The sequence below is a fragment of the Pelodiscus sinensis genome, chromosome 10 (assembly GCF_049634645.1).
Source record: "Pelodiscus sinensis isolate JC-2024 chromosome 10, ASM4963464v1, whole genome shotgun sequence".
NCBI lineage: Eukaryota > Metazoa > Chordata > Testudines > Trionychidae > Pelodiscus > Pelodiscus sinensis.
In genome coordinates, this window is record NC_134720.1 from 55213598 (window position 1) to 55230037 (window position 16440).

Here is a 16440-nt window from a genome sequence, read left to right on the forward strand (position 1 = left end):
ATTGTTCCTTTCTAAGGGTATGTCTACACTACCACCCTAGTTCGAACTAGGGTGGTAGTGTAGACATACCGTAAGTGGAGCACTTTGCCTGTGTCATTATTAAACTTCAACCTATTTACCTCAAATCATTTCTCCAGTTTGTCCAGATCAGTTTGAATTATGACCCTGTCCTCCAAAGCACTTGCAACCCCTCCCAGCTTGGTATCATCTGCAAACTTAATAAGCGTACTCTCTATGCCGATATCTAAATAGTTGATGAAGATAGGGTATGTCTACACTACCCCGCTAGTTCGCAGTAGGAGGGTAATGTAGGCATACCGCACTTGCAAATGAAGCCCAGGATTTGAATTTCCCGGGCTTCATTTGCATTAGTGGGGAGCCGCCATTTTTAAAACCCCGCTTGTTCGAACCCCGTGCAGCGCGGCTACACGGGGCTCAAACTAGGTAGTTCAGAATAGGAATCCTAGTCCGAACTAGGAGGGTAGTGTAGACATACCCATATTGAACAGAACCAGTCCCAAAACAGACCCCTGTGGAACCCCATTTGTTCTGCCCTTCCAGCAAGATTGTAAACCATTAATAACAACTCTCTGAGAATGGTTATCCAGCCAGTTATGCACCCACCTTAGAGTAGCCCCATCTAGGTTGAATTTCCCTAGTTTATTGATAAGAAGATCATGCAAGACTGTATCAAATGCCTTACTTAAGTCTAGATATACCACGTCCATCTCTTCTCCCTTATCCACAAGACTCTTTATCCTATCAAATAGACTACCAAAGAAAGCTATCAGACTGGTTTGACGTGATTTGTTCTTTTCAAATCCATGCTGGCTGTTCCCTATCACCTTGTTATCTTCCATGTGTTTGCAGACGATTTCCTTAATGACTTGCTCCATTATCTTCTCTGGCACAGAAGTCAAACTGACTGTAGTTTCCTGGGTTGTTGTTGTTTCCCTTTTGAGAGATGGGCCCCAGATTTGCCCTTTTCCAGTCCCTGGAATCTCTCCCGACTTCTGTGATCTTTCGAAGATGAGGGCTAAGGGCTCAGACAGCTCCTCTGTGGGCTCCTTGAGCGCTCTCTGGGAAAGACTGTGGGACACACAGAACAGCCCGCCCCGGAGCTCCTCTGGCCGCTCTGCAGGAGCCACGTTCCCACGGGCTGCGTCTCCCTTCCGCAGAGAGGCTGCACCGGGCAGAGTGGTCCCTTCGGTTCTGCCGCCGCCCCACCAGTGGTGCTGAGGCCCGTGCTGGCAGCTGGTGTAGGACAGACAGCAGCCCTGTGCGTACCCCGCCCTGTGCCGCAGGGCAGGGCTGAGGAACATGCCCAGGGCAGGGCCATGGCCGGAGCTGTGGGCTGAGGGGGGCAGAGCAGAGGGACACGCCCAGGGCAGGGCCATGGCCGGAGCAGAGGGCGGGAAGGGGAGGGGCAGAGGGACACGCCCAGGGCAGGGCCATGGCCGGAGCAGAGGACGGGAAGGGGAGGGGCAGAGGGACACGCCCAGGACAGGGCCATGGCCGGAGCAGAGGGCGGGAAGGGGAGGGGCAGAGGGACACGCCCAGGGCAGGGCCATGGCCGGAGCAGTGGGCGGGAAGGGGAGGGGCAGAGGGACACGCCCAGGGCAGGGACATGGCCGGAGCAGAGGGCGGGAAGGGGCAGGGAAGAGGGACACGCCCAGGGCAGGGGCATGGCCGGAGCAGAGGGCGGGAAGGGGCAGGGCAGAGGGACACGCCCAGGGCAGGGCCATGGCTGGAGCAGAGGGCGGGAAGGGAAGGGGCAGAGGGACACGCCCAGGGCAGGGCCATGGCCGGAGCAGAGGGCGGGAAGGGGAGGGGCAGAGGGACACGCTCAGGGCAGGGCCATGGCCGGAGCAGAGGGCGGGAAGGGGAGGGGCAGAGGGACACGCCCAGGGCAGGGCCATGGCGGGAGCAGAGGGCGGGAAGGGGAGGGGCAGAGGGACACGCCCAGGGCAGGGCCATGGCCGGAGCAGAGGGCGGGAAGGGGAGGGGCAGAGGGACACGCCCAGGGCAGGGGCATGGCCGGAGCAGAGGGCGGGAAGGGGCAGGGCAGAGGGACACGCCCAGGGCAGGGCCATGGCCGGAGCAGAGGGCGGAAAGGGGAGGGGCAGAGGGACACGCCCAGGGCAGGGCCATGGCCGGAGCAGAGGGTGGGAAGGGGCCGGGCAGAGGGACACGCCCAGGGCAGGCCCATGGCCGGAGCAGAGGGCGGGAAGGGGAGGGGCAGAGGGACACGCCCAGGGCAGGGGCATGGCCGGAGCAGAGGGCGGGAAGGGGCAGGGCAGAGGGACACGCCCAGGGCAGGGCCATGGCCGGAGCAGAGGGCGGGAAGGGGCAGGGGAGAGGGACACGCCCAGGACAGGGGCATGGCCGGAGCAGAGGGCGGGAAGGGGAGGGGCAGAGGGACACGCCCAGGGCAGGGGCATGGCCGGAGCAGTGGGCCGGAAGGGGAGGGGCAGAGAGACACGCCCAGGGCAGGGCCATGGCCAGAGCAGAGGGCGGGAAGGGGAGGGGCAGAGGGACACGCCCAGGACAGGGCCATGGCCAGAGCAGTGGGCGGGAAGGGGAGGGGCAGAGAGACACGCCCAGGGCAGGGCCATGGCCGGAGCAGAGGGTGGGAAGGGGCCGGGCAGAGGGACACGCCCAGGGCAGGGCCATGGCCGAGCAGAGGGTGGGAAGGGGCAGGGCAGAGGGACACGCCCAGGGCAGGGCCATGGCAGGAGCAGAGGGCGGAAGGGGAGGGGCAGAGAGACACGCCCAGGGCAGGGCCATGGCCGGAGCAGAGGGCTGGAAGGGGAGGGGCAGAGGGACACGCCCAGGACAGGGGCATGGCCGGAGCAGAAGGCGGGAAGGGGAGGTGCAGAGAGACACGCCCAGGGCAGGGCCATGGCCGGAGCAGAGGCTGGAAGGGGAGGGGCAGAGGGACACGCCCAGGACAGGGCCATGGCCGGAGCAGAGGGCTGGAAGGGGAGGGGCAGAGGGACACGCCCAGGACAGGGCCATGGCTGGAGCAGAGGGCGGGAAGGGGAGGGCAGAGGGACACGCCCAGGGCAGGGGCATGGCCAGAGCAGAGGGCGGGAAGGGGAGGGGCAGAGAGACACGCCCAGGGCAGGGACATGGCCGGAGCAGAGGGCTGGAAGGGGAGGGGCAGAGAGACACGCCCAGGGCAGGGACATGGCCGGAGCAGAGGGCTGGAAGGGGAGGGGCAGAGGGACACGCCCAGGACAGGGGCATAGCCGGAGCAGAGGGCGGGAAGGGGAGGGGCAGAGGGACACGCCCAGACAGGGCCATGGCCGGAGCAGAGGGCGGGAAGGGGAGGGGCAGAGGGACACGCCCAGGACAGGGCCATGGCCGGAGCAGAGGGCGGGAAGGGGAGGGGCAGAGGGACACACCCAGGACAGGGCCATGGCCGGAGCAGAGGGCTGGAAGGGGAGAGGCAGAGGGACACGCCCAGGACAGGGGCATGGCCGGAGCAGAGGGCGGGAAGGGGCAGGGCAGAGGGACACGCCCAGGGCAGGGCCATGGCCGGAGCAGAGGGCGGGAAGGGGCAGGGGAGAGGGACACGCCAGGACAGGGGCATGGCTGGAGCAGAGGGTGGGAAGGGGAGGGGCAGAGGGACATGCCCAGGGCAGGGCATGGCCGGAGCAGTGGGCGGGGAAGGGGAGGGGCAGAGGGACACGCCCAGGACAGGGCCATGGCCGGAGCAGAGGGCGGGAAGGGGAGGGGCAGAGGGACACGCCCAGGGCAGGGCCATGGCCGGAGCAGAGGGCAGGAAGGGGAGGGGCAGAGGGACACGCCCAGGGCAGGGCCATGGCCGGAGCAGAGGGCGGGAAGGGGAGGGGCAGAGGAACACGCCCAGGGCAGGGACATGGCCAGAGCAGAGGGCGAGAAGGGGCAGGGCAGAGGGACACGCCCAGGGCAGGGCCATGGCCGGAGCAGAGGGCGGGAAGGGGCAGGGCAGAGGGACATGCCCAGGGCAGGGCCATGGCCGGAGCAGAGGGCGGGAAGGGGAGGGGCAGAGGAATCGTGCTGGCCCCCAGCAGCAGGCCCAGCCCACGGTGGGGAGGGAAGTAGCTCAGGCTCTAACTCTCTCCACAGGCCCCTGTGGAAGCAGCCCAAGGAGCCGCCCATGAGGGAGGTGCCCAGACCCCCAGGCAACCCCCAACACTGGCAGGGTCAGGAACGCTCCGCCCGCTTGCTAGCACTGAGCCACGGGGAGCAGCTGCTTAGAGCTGGGCGTCTGTTTCTGACCAGTACTTCACAGTGCACAGACCAAGCAGTGGAGCGCCCCAGTGTCAGGGCAGGGCACCGTGGGGCTGGGGGTGCTGGGCTTCAGTCCCAGCTCTGCCACTGGGCTGTCGCGTGCCCTGGGTGAGTCACTTGGTGCCTCCTTCCCTGGCTCACCTTCCCTTGTCTGTTTGCAAGCTGTTGTGGGCAGAGGCTGCCTGTCAAGCAACGCGTGCAGCCCCTGCAGCAATGGGCCGGCCACAGGCTCGCCAGCAGCGCCATGGGAGGGGTGCGCGCCGCAAGGCCAGCACGAGAGACCCTGGCAAAGACAGGCGAGCGCTGCTCCGGGGCGCCAGTCACAATGACAATCGTCCAGTCCTGTCGGCAGGGGGGGGCTCAGAAGTGCTGCGGCTGCGGTTTGGGACGGGCTCGGCAGCCCCCCAGTCAGCTCCACGGGCGCCCAGCTGCTGGCTAATGGCACAGCCTACAGGAAAGGCTGGGAGGGAAGCGAGCTGCAGGGAGCTGCAGGCAGGGTGTGACCCAGACTTGGGCACTGGGGGAGGGGCTGGGGCAGGAGCAGAGAGAAGTGCCAAGGGCACGGAAAGTGGCCGAGCCGAGCTCAGTGGCCGGGCACCAGACACGGTGCTGGGCGGGTCCCCTCTGCGGTGGGGTGCCAGGTGTCCGGTATCTGCGCTCTGTCCGGTAAAACGGCCCAGAGAACACCGGACAGGTGCCAGGTGCCATGTGCCATGTCCGGCTGCGCACCAGACGGAAGCCTGGGGGGGGCGGGAGCAGGGAAGCAGCTGGGAGTCCCAGCTGGGGGGCGGGGCCGCGATTGCAGCCGGGAGCCCTCAGTCGGTTGAGTGTGAGGGGGAGGGGAAGCCTCCTCGCTCGTGCGTCGCCGGGAGCCTGCGCGGGACAGGCAGCGAGTGCCCAGCTCAGTCCCGCTCCCCGCCGGGCAATTTGCCCCCCCCCCCCGGCCGGCCAGTTCTCCCCCATCTCCCCTCCTGACCTTCACCCGCCAGCCCCCCTGCACCCCCCCAGCTCTGCTTCCCACCCCCTTCCTCTTCCTGATCTCCCCTGGCCAGTCCCCCTGAACCGCCCCAGCTCTGCTTCCCGCCCCCCTTCCTCTTCCTGATCTCCCCCAGCCAGTCCCCCTGCACCCCCCCCAGCTCTGCTTCCCACCCCCTTCCTCTTCCTGATCTCCCCCAGCCAGTCCCCCTGCACCCCCCCAGCTCTGCTTCCCACCCCCTTCCTCTTCCTGATCTCCCCCAGCCAGTCCCCCTGCACCCCCCCAGCTCTGCTTCCCGCCCCCCTTCCTCTTCCTGATCTCCCCCAGCCAGTCCCCTGCACCCCCCAGCTCTGCTTCCCGCCCCCCCTTCTTCCTGATCTCCCCCAGCCAGTCCCCTGCACCCCCCCAGCTCTGCTTCCCGCCCCCCCCTTCCTCTTCCTGATCTCCCCCAGCCAGTCCCCCTGCACCGCCCCAGCTCTGCTTCCCACCCCCCCTTCCTCTTCCTGATCTCCCCCAGCAAGTCCCCCTGCACCGCCCCAGCTCTGCTTCCCACCCCCCCTTCCTCTTCCTGATCTCCCCCAGCAAGTCCCCCTGAACCACCCCAGCTCTGCTTCCCGCCCCCCTTCCTCTTCCTGATCTCCCCCAGCCAGTCACCCTGCACCCCCCCCAGCTCTGCTTCCCACCCCCCCTTCCTCTTCCTGATCTCCCCCAGCCAGTCCCCCTGCACCGCCCCAGCTCTGCTTCCCACCCCCCCTTCCTCTTCCTGATCTCCCCCAGCAAGTCCCCCTGCACCGCCCCAGCTCTGCTTCCCACCCCCTTCCTCTTCCTGATCTCCCCCAGCCAGTCCCCCTGCACCCCCCCAGCTCTGCTTCCCGCCCCCCTTCCTCTTCCTGATCTCCCCCAGCCAGTCCCCTGCACCCCCCCAGCTCTGCTTCCCGCCCCCCCTTCTTCCTGATCTCCCCCAGCCAGTCCCCTGCACCGCCCCAGCTCTGCTTCCCACCCCCCCTTCTTCCTGATCTCCCCCAGCCAGTCCCCTGCACCCCCCCAGCTCTGCTTCCCGCCCCCCCTTCTTCCTGATCTCCCCCAGCCAGTCCCCTGCACCGCCCCAGCTCTGCTTCCCACCCCCCCTTCTTCCTGATCTCCCCCAGCCAGTCCCCTGCACCGCCCCAGCTCTGCTTCCCGCCCCCCTTCCTCTTCCTGATCTCCCCCAGCCAGTCACCCTGCACCGCCCCAGCTCTGCTTCCCGCCCCCCCTTCCTCTTCCTGATCTCCCCCAGCCAGTCCCCCTGCACCCCCCCAGCTCTGCTTCCCGCCCCCCCTTCCTCTTCCTGATCTCCCCCGGCCAGTCCCCCTGCACCCCCCCAGCTCTGCTTCCCGCCCCCCCTTCCTCTTCCTGATCTCCCCCAGCCAGTCACCCTGCACCCCCCCAGCTCTGCTTCCCGCCCCCCCTTCCTCTTCCTGATCTCCCCCAGCCAGTCACCCTGCACCCCCCCAGCTCTGCTTCCCGCCCCCCCTTCCTCTTCCTGATCTCCCCCGGCCAGTCACCCTGCACCGCCCCAGCTCTGCTTCCCACCCCCCCTTCCTCTTCCTGATCTCCCCCAGCCAGTCCCCCTGCACCGCCCCAGCTCTGCTTCCCGCCCCCCCTTCTTCTTCCTGATCTCCCCCAGCCAGTCCCCCTGCACCCCCCCAGCTCTGCTTCCCACCCCCCCTTCCTCTTCCTGATCTCCCCCAGCCAGTCCCCCTGCACCACCCCAGCTCTGCTTCCCACCCCCCCTTCCTCTTCCTGATCTCCCCCAGCCAGTCCCCCTGCACCCCCCCCAGCTCTGCTTCCCACCCCCCCTTCCTCTTCCTGATCTCCCCCAGCCAGTCCCCCTGCACCGCCCCAGCTCTGCTTCCCACCCCCCCTTCTTCCTGATCTCCCCCGGCCAGCCCCCTATATCCCCCCAGCTCTGCTTCCCGCCCCCCCTTCTTCCTGATCTCCCCCGGCCAGCCCCCTACATCCCCCCAGCTCTGCTTCCCGCCCCCCCTTCTTCCTGATCTCCCCCAGCCAGTCCCCCTGCACCGCCCCAGCTCTGCTTCCTGCCTGCCTGTTCTTCTTCCTTGTGTCCCCCCGCCAGCGCAGCTGCACCCCCCCCGCCAGCTCTGCTTCCCCCCCCCGGCCCCCCCACCTCACCCCCCCATCAGCTGTGCTTCCCGCTCCCCCTTCCTCCCGGCCAGCTCCGCCCCCTTCTGGCCAGTCCCTCCTCCCCCAATATCCTGTGGCCAGCCCTGTTCCTTCCGCCCCCCACCCCCACAACCAGCCCTGCTTCCCATTGGCCCCCCTTCTCTGCCACCCCCCCGTTAACAGTTTCTAGGCCCCCCCTTCCCAGTCCTCCTTCACTCCCCCCCCTTTTTTTTGCTCAACAACTTTGGTCTCCCCCCCCCCCCTTTTTTTTCCTGCAACAAAATTTTTTCCCGTTGGTTTTTGGGGGGGTGTTCAGTATTCTTCTTTCAGACATCTGGCAACCCTCCTCTATGGTGCAGCTTCTCCAGCCGTGTGTCCAGCAGCACAGGCCTTGCGCTTCCCCAGGGGCCATGTCCTGGGGGCACGTTCCCAACAAAAGCTGATGAAGGGCGAACGTGGGGCGCGTTAGAAAAGCTTTACACAGGGGGGCACCCCAGGCCTTGGACTGGGAGCTGCTGGGACTTTGGGCATTTTCCTTCCAGCATCTCTAGGGAAAGGTGCCCCGCAGCGTCTCCAATGAGCTGTCTCAAGGGCAGCAGTGCGGGGGTGGGGGGTCATGGGGAGCCGGGTGGCACAGAGGCAGCAGTGCCCCCACAGCCACAGGGCAGCACCCCGCAGTGTCACCGCAGCGTCACCACCAAGCCACCTGTGAGCAAAGCCCCGGGCCCCTTGCGATGTCTGCCCCACAGCCACAGGGCAGCACCCCGCAGTGTCACCACCAAGCCGTCCATGAGCAAAGCCCCAGGCCCCCTCGCGATGTCTGCCCCACAGCCACAGGGCAGCACCCCGCAGTGTCACCACCAAGCCACCTGTGAGCAAAGCCCCAGGCCCCTCGCGATGTCTGCCCCACAGCCACAGGGCAGCACCCCGCAGTGTCACCACCAAGCCGTCCATGAGCAAAGCCCCGGACCCCTCGCGATGTCTGCCCCACAGCCACAGGGCAGCACCCCGCAGTGTCACCACCAAGCCACCTGTGAGCAAAGCCCCGGGCCCCTCGCGATGTCTGCCCCACAGCCACAGGGCAGCACCCCGCAGTGTCACCACCAAGCCGTCCATGAGCAAAGCCCGGGGCCCCTCGCGATGTCTGCCCCACAGCCACAGGGCAGCACCCCGCAGTGTCACCACCAAGCCACCTGTGAGCAAAGCCCCGGGCCCCTCGCGATGTCTGCCCCACAGCCACAGGGCAGCACCCCGCAGTGTCACCACCAAGCCGTCCATGAGCAAAGCCCCGGGCCCCTCGCGATGTCTGCCCCACAGCCACAGGGCAGCACCCCGCAGTGTCACCACCAAGCCGTCCATGAGCAAAGCCCGGGGCCCCTCGCGATGTCTGCCCCACAGCCACAGGGCAGTGCCCCGCAGTGTCACCACCAAGCCGTCCATGAGCAAAGCCCCGGGCCCCTCGCGATGTCTGCCCCACAGCCACAGGGCAGCACCCCGCAGTGTCACCACCAAGCCATCCATGAGCAAAGCCCCGGGCCCCTCGCGATGTCTGCCCCACAGCCACAGGGCAGCACCCCGCAGTGTCACCACCAAGCCGTCCATGAGCAAAGCCCCAGGCCCCTTGCGATGTCTGCCCCACAGCCACAGGGCAGCACCCCGCAGTGTCACCACCAAGCCGTCCATGAGCAAAGCCCGGGGCCCCTCGCGATGTCTGCCCCACAGCCACAGGGCAGCACCCCGCAGTGTCACCACCAAGCCGTCCATGAGCAAAGCCCCAGGCCCCTCGCGATGTCTGCCCCACAGCCACAGGGCAGCACCCCGCAGTGTCACCACCAAGCCATCCATGAGCAAAGCCCCGGGCCCCTCGCGATGTCTGCCCCACAGCCACAGGGCAGTGCCCCGCAGTGTCACCACCAAGCCGTCCATGAGCAAAGCCCCGGGCCCCTCGCGATGTCTGCCCCACAGCCACAGGGCAGTGCCCTGCAGTGTCACCACCAAGCCGTCCATGAGCAAAGCCCCGGGCCCCTCGCGATGTCTGCCCCACAGCCACAGGGCAGCACCCCGCAGTGTCACCACCAAGCCGTCCATGAGCAAAGCCCCAGGCCCCTTGCGATGTCTGCCCCACAGCCACAGGGCAGCACCCCGCAGTGTCACCACCAAGCCGTCCATGAGCAAAGCCCCGGGCCCCTCGCGATGTCTGCCCCACAGCCACAGGGCAGTGCCCTGCAGTGTCACCACCAAGCCGTCCATGAGCAAAGCCCCGGGCCCCTCGCGATGTCTGCCCCACAGCCACAGGGCAGCACCCCGCAGTGTCACCACCAAGCCGTCCATGAGCAAAGCCCCAGGCCCCTTGCGATGTCTGCCCCACAGCCACAGGGCAGCACCCCGCAGTGTCACCACCAAGCCGTCCATGAGCAAAGCCCCAGGCCCCTTGCGATGTCTGCCCCACAGCCACTGGGCAGTGCCCCGGGGCCTGCAGGGACGTGCCCAGCGACCCTGGAGCAAGTGGCCTCCCAGAACGCCAGCCCCTTCCTTTCCTGCTCTCCGGCAGCCCCGGGCCCCTCAGCAGCCCAGAATTGAGGGACAAGGGCTGCTTGCCTCGACTGCCTGGCTCCCTTGACGCCAGCCCTGTCTCTGCATGAGCTGCAGCTGGCAAAGTCTCCCCAAGAGGCGGCCAGAGACGCCCCCAAAGCCATGGCTGTGCAGTCCCACACCAGATGCAGCCCTGGCTGGAGAAGGCCCCTGCCTGGACTCAGTCTCACGGCCAGATCCCAGCCCACCAAAGCCGAGCTCACCTCCCCTGGCGCTCACAACCCTGTGCCGGAGCCAGGAAAGCCTGCGGCCAAAGGCTGGGACAGAGCCACGCTCACTCAGCAGCACCTCCGGGCGGGTCCCCCGATGGGTGAGGCAGGAGAGCGGAGATGGCCAGGAGTCTGTGCGCACTGACTAGCCAGGGCCTCTCCCCTTCGCCCCGAGGGCCACGCACACTGCGGGAGCTGGCTCCGGGCACCTTGGGGAACCTCTATCCGCCAGCAAAAGGCTCAAAGGGACCCCTGGAGCAGGCTGGCAGGGTGCAGGCCAGGCAGTTAACGCCTGCCCTTAGCTGGAACCCATGTGGCCCAAATTCACCTCCTGGAGCAGGACGGAGGAGCAGGGCGGAGCAGGACGTGCTGCGGGTTCTCCGCGCGGCCCCGCTGCCACCCACGTGCCGCCACAGTCACGCTGGGGCACCATGTGAGCTTCTCAGACCCAGCTCTAGAAAACGCGCGGCATTTAATACTTCTCTCTACAGCAGGGCTTGTCAGCGGCTCGGTGGCAGGCCAAGCAGCATTTCTGCTCAGAAGCCCAGTGGGTGTGCGGCGAGGATCCCTTTGTTCTGCACAACAGCATTCGATATTTGCTTCATGTCAGCGAAGGCCTGGTTCCACGCGGAGGAGCCGACCGCCCGGAGGTTCTCTCTCACTCGCTCAAATGCCTGTGGTGGGCAAAGCAGCACAGCCACTTCCTTAGCGTTAAGCCTCCGGCTAACGGACGCGTGCGCTCAGCGCTAGCAGTGATTTCACACACAACGGGCCAGACTCTGCACTGGCTCCGTGCGCCGAGGGCAAGTCTGGTCAGAAACCCGCCACTCGCCAGGAGTCTCCGGAGATATCGGCCAGGGACTCTGCAATCACCTGGGAGGCCTTAGATCCGGCCCCTGGATTTCTGCACGTCCAGCTTTCTAGACAGTCCTGACCCTGTTCCTTGTCCGCCGAGGGTGCCTGCCTCCCCGCACTGCACGCCCAAGGCGGCCGTCTGGGAGCTGCCCTTGTCTGAGTCTCGGGGGCAGCCGTGTGAGTCTGGGAGGGCCCTAGCGACTAGCTGTCTGGTCAGGGCGGATCGTCACCACGGTGCTAAGGGCGACTCGCTGTCTTAGCCGCTGTGCAGACCAAAGCAAGACAAGCACCAAGAACTTCAGCTTTTCCCACTTCACTCTTGGGCCCGTTGTCCTCCGCTGTCTCTGGAACCCCCGGCCTCAGCTCTGCCCCTTCTCCCCCAGCTCAGACTGATTCATATCCACCCTTGCAGGAGGGAGCCCAGAGACTTGCATCGGGTTCAGTGTAAGGGCTCCCCTGGCCAGGGCAAGAAATCGCCATCTCAGCCACAGGCAGCCTCGGCGGGCGGCTGGGCCATGTGGGCCCCTTGGGTCAGCCGGGCTACGTTCCTCTGGCCCATCCCCAGCAGAAGGCGCAAAGTCCACGTGGAGATCCATGTGCCAGCATGGCCCAGCCAACGCCTGGCCTCCAGCCCGTGCCCACCCGGGGCATCGCAGCCCTTTACCCTGAGAGCCCAGTTCCCGCCTAGCAGGCGCCGAACGCTGCTGGCTGGGCACAGCTGAGGACAAAGGGCGACCCCTGGAATCCCACGTCCTGATGGGGGATCCCCTCATTCAGCTGCTCTTCCCCTGTGCACTTCAGATCCCCGAGGGCTCTGCCTGTCCCTGCTCTGCCCAGGTGCCGAGGGCTGGGGTCCACCTGGCTTGGCCCATCGTTGGCCAGGCGCGGGGCAAAGATCCCCTTGAAGTTAGCGGGGCAGGATCAGGGTGAGGGCCCCAGGTCTCCTCCTTCTGCCTGCCTGAGTCTTCTCCCCACACAGGCTAGGCAGACACTGCTACATAGCACCCAGACACAGCACATAACCCTTCTCAGCCACTGCCCTGCCCTGCCACACATCAGACCCGCACGTAACCACTGCCAGCCACTGCCCTGCCCTGCCACACATCAGCACCTCCTGTAACCACTGCCAGCCACTGCCCTGCCCTGCCACACATCAGCACCCCACGTAACCACTGCCAGCCACTGCCCTGCCCTGCCACACATCAGCACCCCACGTAACCACTGCCAGCCACTGCCCTGCCCTGCCACACATCAGCACCCCACGTAACCACTGCCAGCCACTGCCCTGCCCTGCCACACATCAGCACCTCCTGTAACCACTGCCAGCCACTGCCCTGCCCTGCCACACATCAGCACCCCACGTAACCACTGCCAGCCACTGCCCTGCCCTGCCACACATCAGCACCCCACGTAACCACTGCCGGCCACTGCCCTGCCCTGCCACACATCAGACCCGCATGTAACCACTGCCAGCCACTGCCCTGCCCTGCCACACATCAGCACCCCACGTAACCACTGCCAGCCACTGCCCTGCCCTGCCACGCATCAGCACCCCACGTAACCACTGCCAGCCACTGCCCTGCCCTGCCACACATCAGCACCCCACGTAACCACTGCCAGCCACTGCCCTGCCCTGCCACACATCAGCACCTCCTGTAACCACTGCCAGCTACTGCCCTGCCCTGCCACACATCAGCACCCCACGTAACCACTGCCAGCCACTGCCCTGCCCTGCCACACATCAGCACCCCACGTAACCACTGCCAGCCACTGCCCTGCCCTGCCACACATCAGCACCTCCTGTAACCACTGCCAGCCACTGCCCTGCCCTGCCACACATCAGCACCCCACGTAACCACTGCCAGCCACTGCCCTGCCCTGCCACACATCAGCACCTCCTGTAACCACTGCCAGCTACTGCCCTGCCCTGCCACACATCAGCACCCCACGTAACCACTGCCAGCCACTGCCCTGCCCTGCCACACATCAGCACCCCACGTAACCACTGCCAGCCACTGCCCTGCCCTGCCACACATCAGCACCCCACGTAACCACTGCCAGCCACTGCCCTGCCCTGCCACACATCAGCACCTCCTGTAACCACTGCCAGCCACTGCCCTGCCCTGCCACACATCAGCACCTCCTGTAACCACTGCCAGCCACTGCCCTGCCCTGCCACACATCAGCACCCCACGTAACCACTGCCAGCCACTGCCCTGCACATAACAACCGATTCATGAAATGAATCTGGCTGCCTCAGAAGCGCACCGCCGGGGCGACCGCTCTCGTCAGTGTTGCTAGTCCGTGGGCAGGGCCTTGCACGGAGCGGGAGGTTTCATGGGAAGCGCTGCCGAGGACCCCAGGTGAGTGGCCATGTGGAATCTCACAGTCACAGAGCACTCGTGCTGGCAGGACCTCGAGGGTATCGAGTCCAGTCCCCGGCCCTCATGGCAGGACCCAGCACTGCCTAGATCAGGGCTGGCCAGCCCAGGGCTCGCAAAGCTGCCCAATGCCCCTAAAGCCGCCCCCCGGTTCCCGGTTCCCTGCGCTCACTGTCCAGGGCAGAGAAGCACAATGGTGCCGACAAGATGGCACCGGCCGACGGGAGCCTGATGTGGCCAAAAAGCCACCAGGAGTTTTGTTTAAAGAGGTTTTTTTTTTTCCTCGACCAAATGTGGCTGGGGCTTTCCTTTTTCCTTTTCCCTCAGCCCTTTGCGCTTTCCCCCCAACTGTTGTGGCTCTGTGCCTTTAAGGGGTTGGCCACCCCTGATCTAGATTATCCCTGAGAGATACCTAACTGACCGGTTACCTATCTTCTTGTTATCTTCCAGATGTTTGCAGATGGCTTCCTTAATTACTTGCTCTATTATCGTCTCTGGCACAGAAGTTAAACTGACTGTCTGTAGTTTCCTGGGTTGTTATCACTTCCATTTTTATAGGTGGGCACTAGATTTGTCCTTTTCCAGTCTTTTGGAATCTCTCCTGACTTCCATGACTTTTCAAAGATGATAGCTAATGGCTCATATAACTCCTCTATCAGCTCCTTGAATATTTTAGGATGCATTTCATCAGGCCCTGATGACTCGAAGACATCTAACTTCTCTAAGTAATTTTTAACTTGTTCATTTTTTATTTTAACTGTAAACCTACCCCCTTCCCACTAGCATTCACTATGTCAGGCATTCCTTCATCTGACTCCTCGGTGAAAACTGAAATAAAGAAGTCATTAAGCATCTCTGCCATTTCCAAGTTTTTTGTTGTTTCTCCCTCCTCACTGAGCAATGGGCCTATCCTGTCCCTGGTCTTCCTCTTGCTTCTAATATATTTGTAGAATTTCTTCATTTCCCTTTATGTCTCTAGCCAGACTGAACTCGTATTGTGCTTTCTAATCTTACCCCTACATACTCATGTCCTTTGTACTTTGACCTAGTTTCCACTTTTTATACGACTCCATTTTTATTTTTAGATCATGCAAGATCTCCTGATTAAGCCCAAGGTGGGCTCTTGCCATACTTTCTATCTTTCCTATCTAGTGGAATAGGTTGTTTTTGGGCTCTTAATAATGTCCCTTTGAAAAACTGCCAACTCTCTTCAGTTGTTTTCCCATGGGACCTTTCCTACCATCTCTCTGAATTTACTGAAGTCTGCCTTCCTGAAATCCATTGTCTTTATTTTGCTGTTTTCCTTACTACCATTCCTTAGCATCATGAACTCTTATCATTTCATGATCACTTTCACATAAGCTGCCTTCCACTGTCTAATTCTCAACCAGTTCCTGCCTATTTGTTAAAATAAAATCCAGAACAGCTTCCCCCCAGTAGCTTTCTCAACCTTCTGAAATAAAAAATTGTCTCCAATGCAGTCCAGGAACTTGTTGGATAGTCTGTGCCCCACTGTGTTAGTTTCCCAACAGAGGTCTGGATAATTTAAGTCTCCCCCCCCCCCCCCCCCCCCCCCCCACCAAATCCTGCACTTTGCATACTTTTGTGAGTTGTTTAAAAAAAGCCCCATTCACCTCTTCTGCCTGGGTAGGTGGCCTGTAGTAGATCCCTAGAATGACATCACTCTTGGGTTTTTTACCTATTTTAAACTAACCCAGAGACTCTCAACAAATCTGTCTCCTACGTCCATCTCCACCTCAGTCCAAGCGTTTATATTTTTTAATATATAAGGCAACACCTCCTCCCTTTTTTCCCTGCCCATCCTTCCTGAGCAAGCTGTACCTTTCTATACCAATATTCCAATATAAAGTTGTAGCTATGAGGTTACTGTTTAAAACTCTTCCATAATGTATGTTACAATTGTTCTTGGGTGAAATTATTTAGTTTATGATGAAGTAGTTTTACTGTAAGTTTACTTGATGAAATTGTTATACTGTAAGATGATATGTGGATATTCTATATTGAGTTAGTAATGTTGGAGACTGCTTTGTTTTGTTCTGCCTTGTTAGAATTGTTCCATGTTGTTAGAAGTTTGCTTTCAAAACTATTGTGCTGGGGTTTTTTGTGTGTGTGAATGAGATGTGTGGCATGAGAGTAGATTAAAAAAAAAAGATACCAGCCAATTACAAAAGAGACTGAAGAAATAAAGGTGCCAGTATCGTCATCCTATCACCATAACATCTGAACAATGCAGACTGAATACCCTGAAGTGCAAAGGGCACCCGCCCTAAATCAAGAACAAGATATGAACCCAGGCAATTAAGTACAGTTGTGAAAACAACCAGCTTGAAAACTATCCAGAAGCTATTAACAAAGAACTGTGAAAACAACTGAGGAACAATCCAAGCATGACACAGCCAGTCCACAGACTTACATGAGGCTCTGTAGCTCTAAAAGAGGGCGAGAGCCAGGGGGCTTTGCGGTCATTCTGCAGTAACAACGGAGCATTGGAACGTGTCTCACGGAGGCCCGGCTTCCACTCATGTTTAGTCTAGCGGGTCACTAGGCTGCACACTCGCATACACCACCTTTAGTGCGGGGTTCCCATTTTAAATCAATGCGGCACGTTGCTTTGTACCCTGAAAATATCCCTTGAGTTTCTACACACATGACGTTTTTGGCAGAGACAAGAAGGCCTGCCTCATAGCGGGCTCCCCCCTCTTAAGAAGCGGCCCCACAAATAGCCCTTTCGCCCTAGGGGGCCGTGGGAGCTGGCAGCCGTGCTGAGCGGCTGCTGCGTGTTCATGCACACCACAGGCAGAGTTCTGGGAGTGGGGAAGGACGGGCATTGCCAGAAAAGCAAGCCTGAGGTGCGGGCAGCCTGAGTGCGCAATGCCAAGCGTTCTGCAGAGGGGACAGGAGAGGAGCAGCTCCGGGCTGCCCCCCAAGGCAGGGAGCCAGAAGGCTGTTTATCAACGGGCGACTG

The 16440-nt window shown here is 62.5% G+C and overlaps 1 protein-coding gene across 1 annotated transcript in view; it reads right to left on the reverse strand.

Annotated features, from left to right (window-relative positions):
- Nucleotides 1–10671: 10671 nt before the first annotated feature.
- LOC102456803 (very long-chain specific acyl-CoA dehydrogenase, mitochondrial-like) overlaps nt 10672–16440 on the reverse strand; it is a 34796-nt gene continuing 29027 nt past the window's right edge. Inside the window, exon 20 of the mRNA XM_075938319.1 lies at nt 10672–10892. Coding sequence (XP_075794434.1) covers nt 10755–10892 — 138 coding nt within the window. The 3' untranslated portion in view covers nt 10672–10754. The remainder of the gene's footprint in view (nt 10893–16440) is intronic.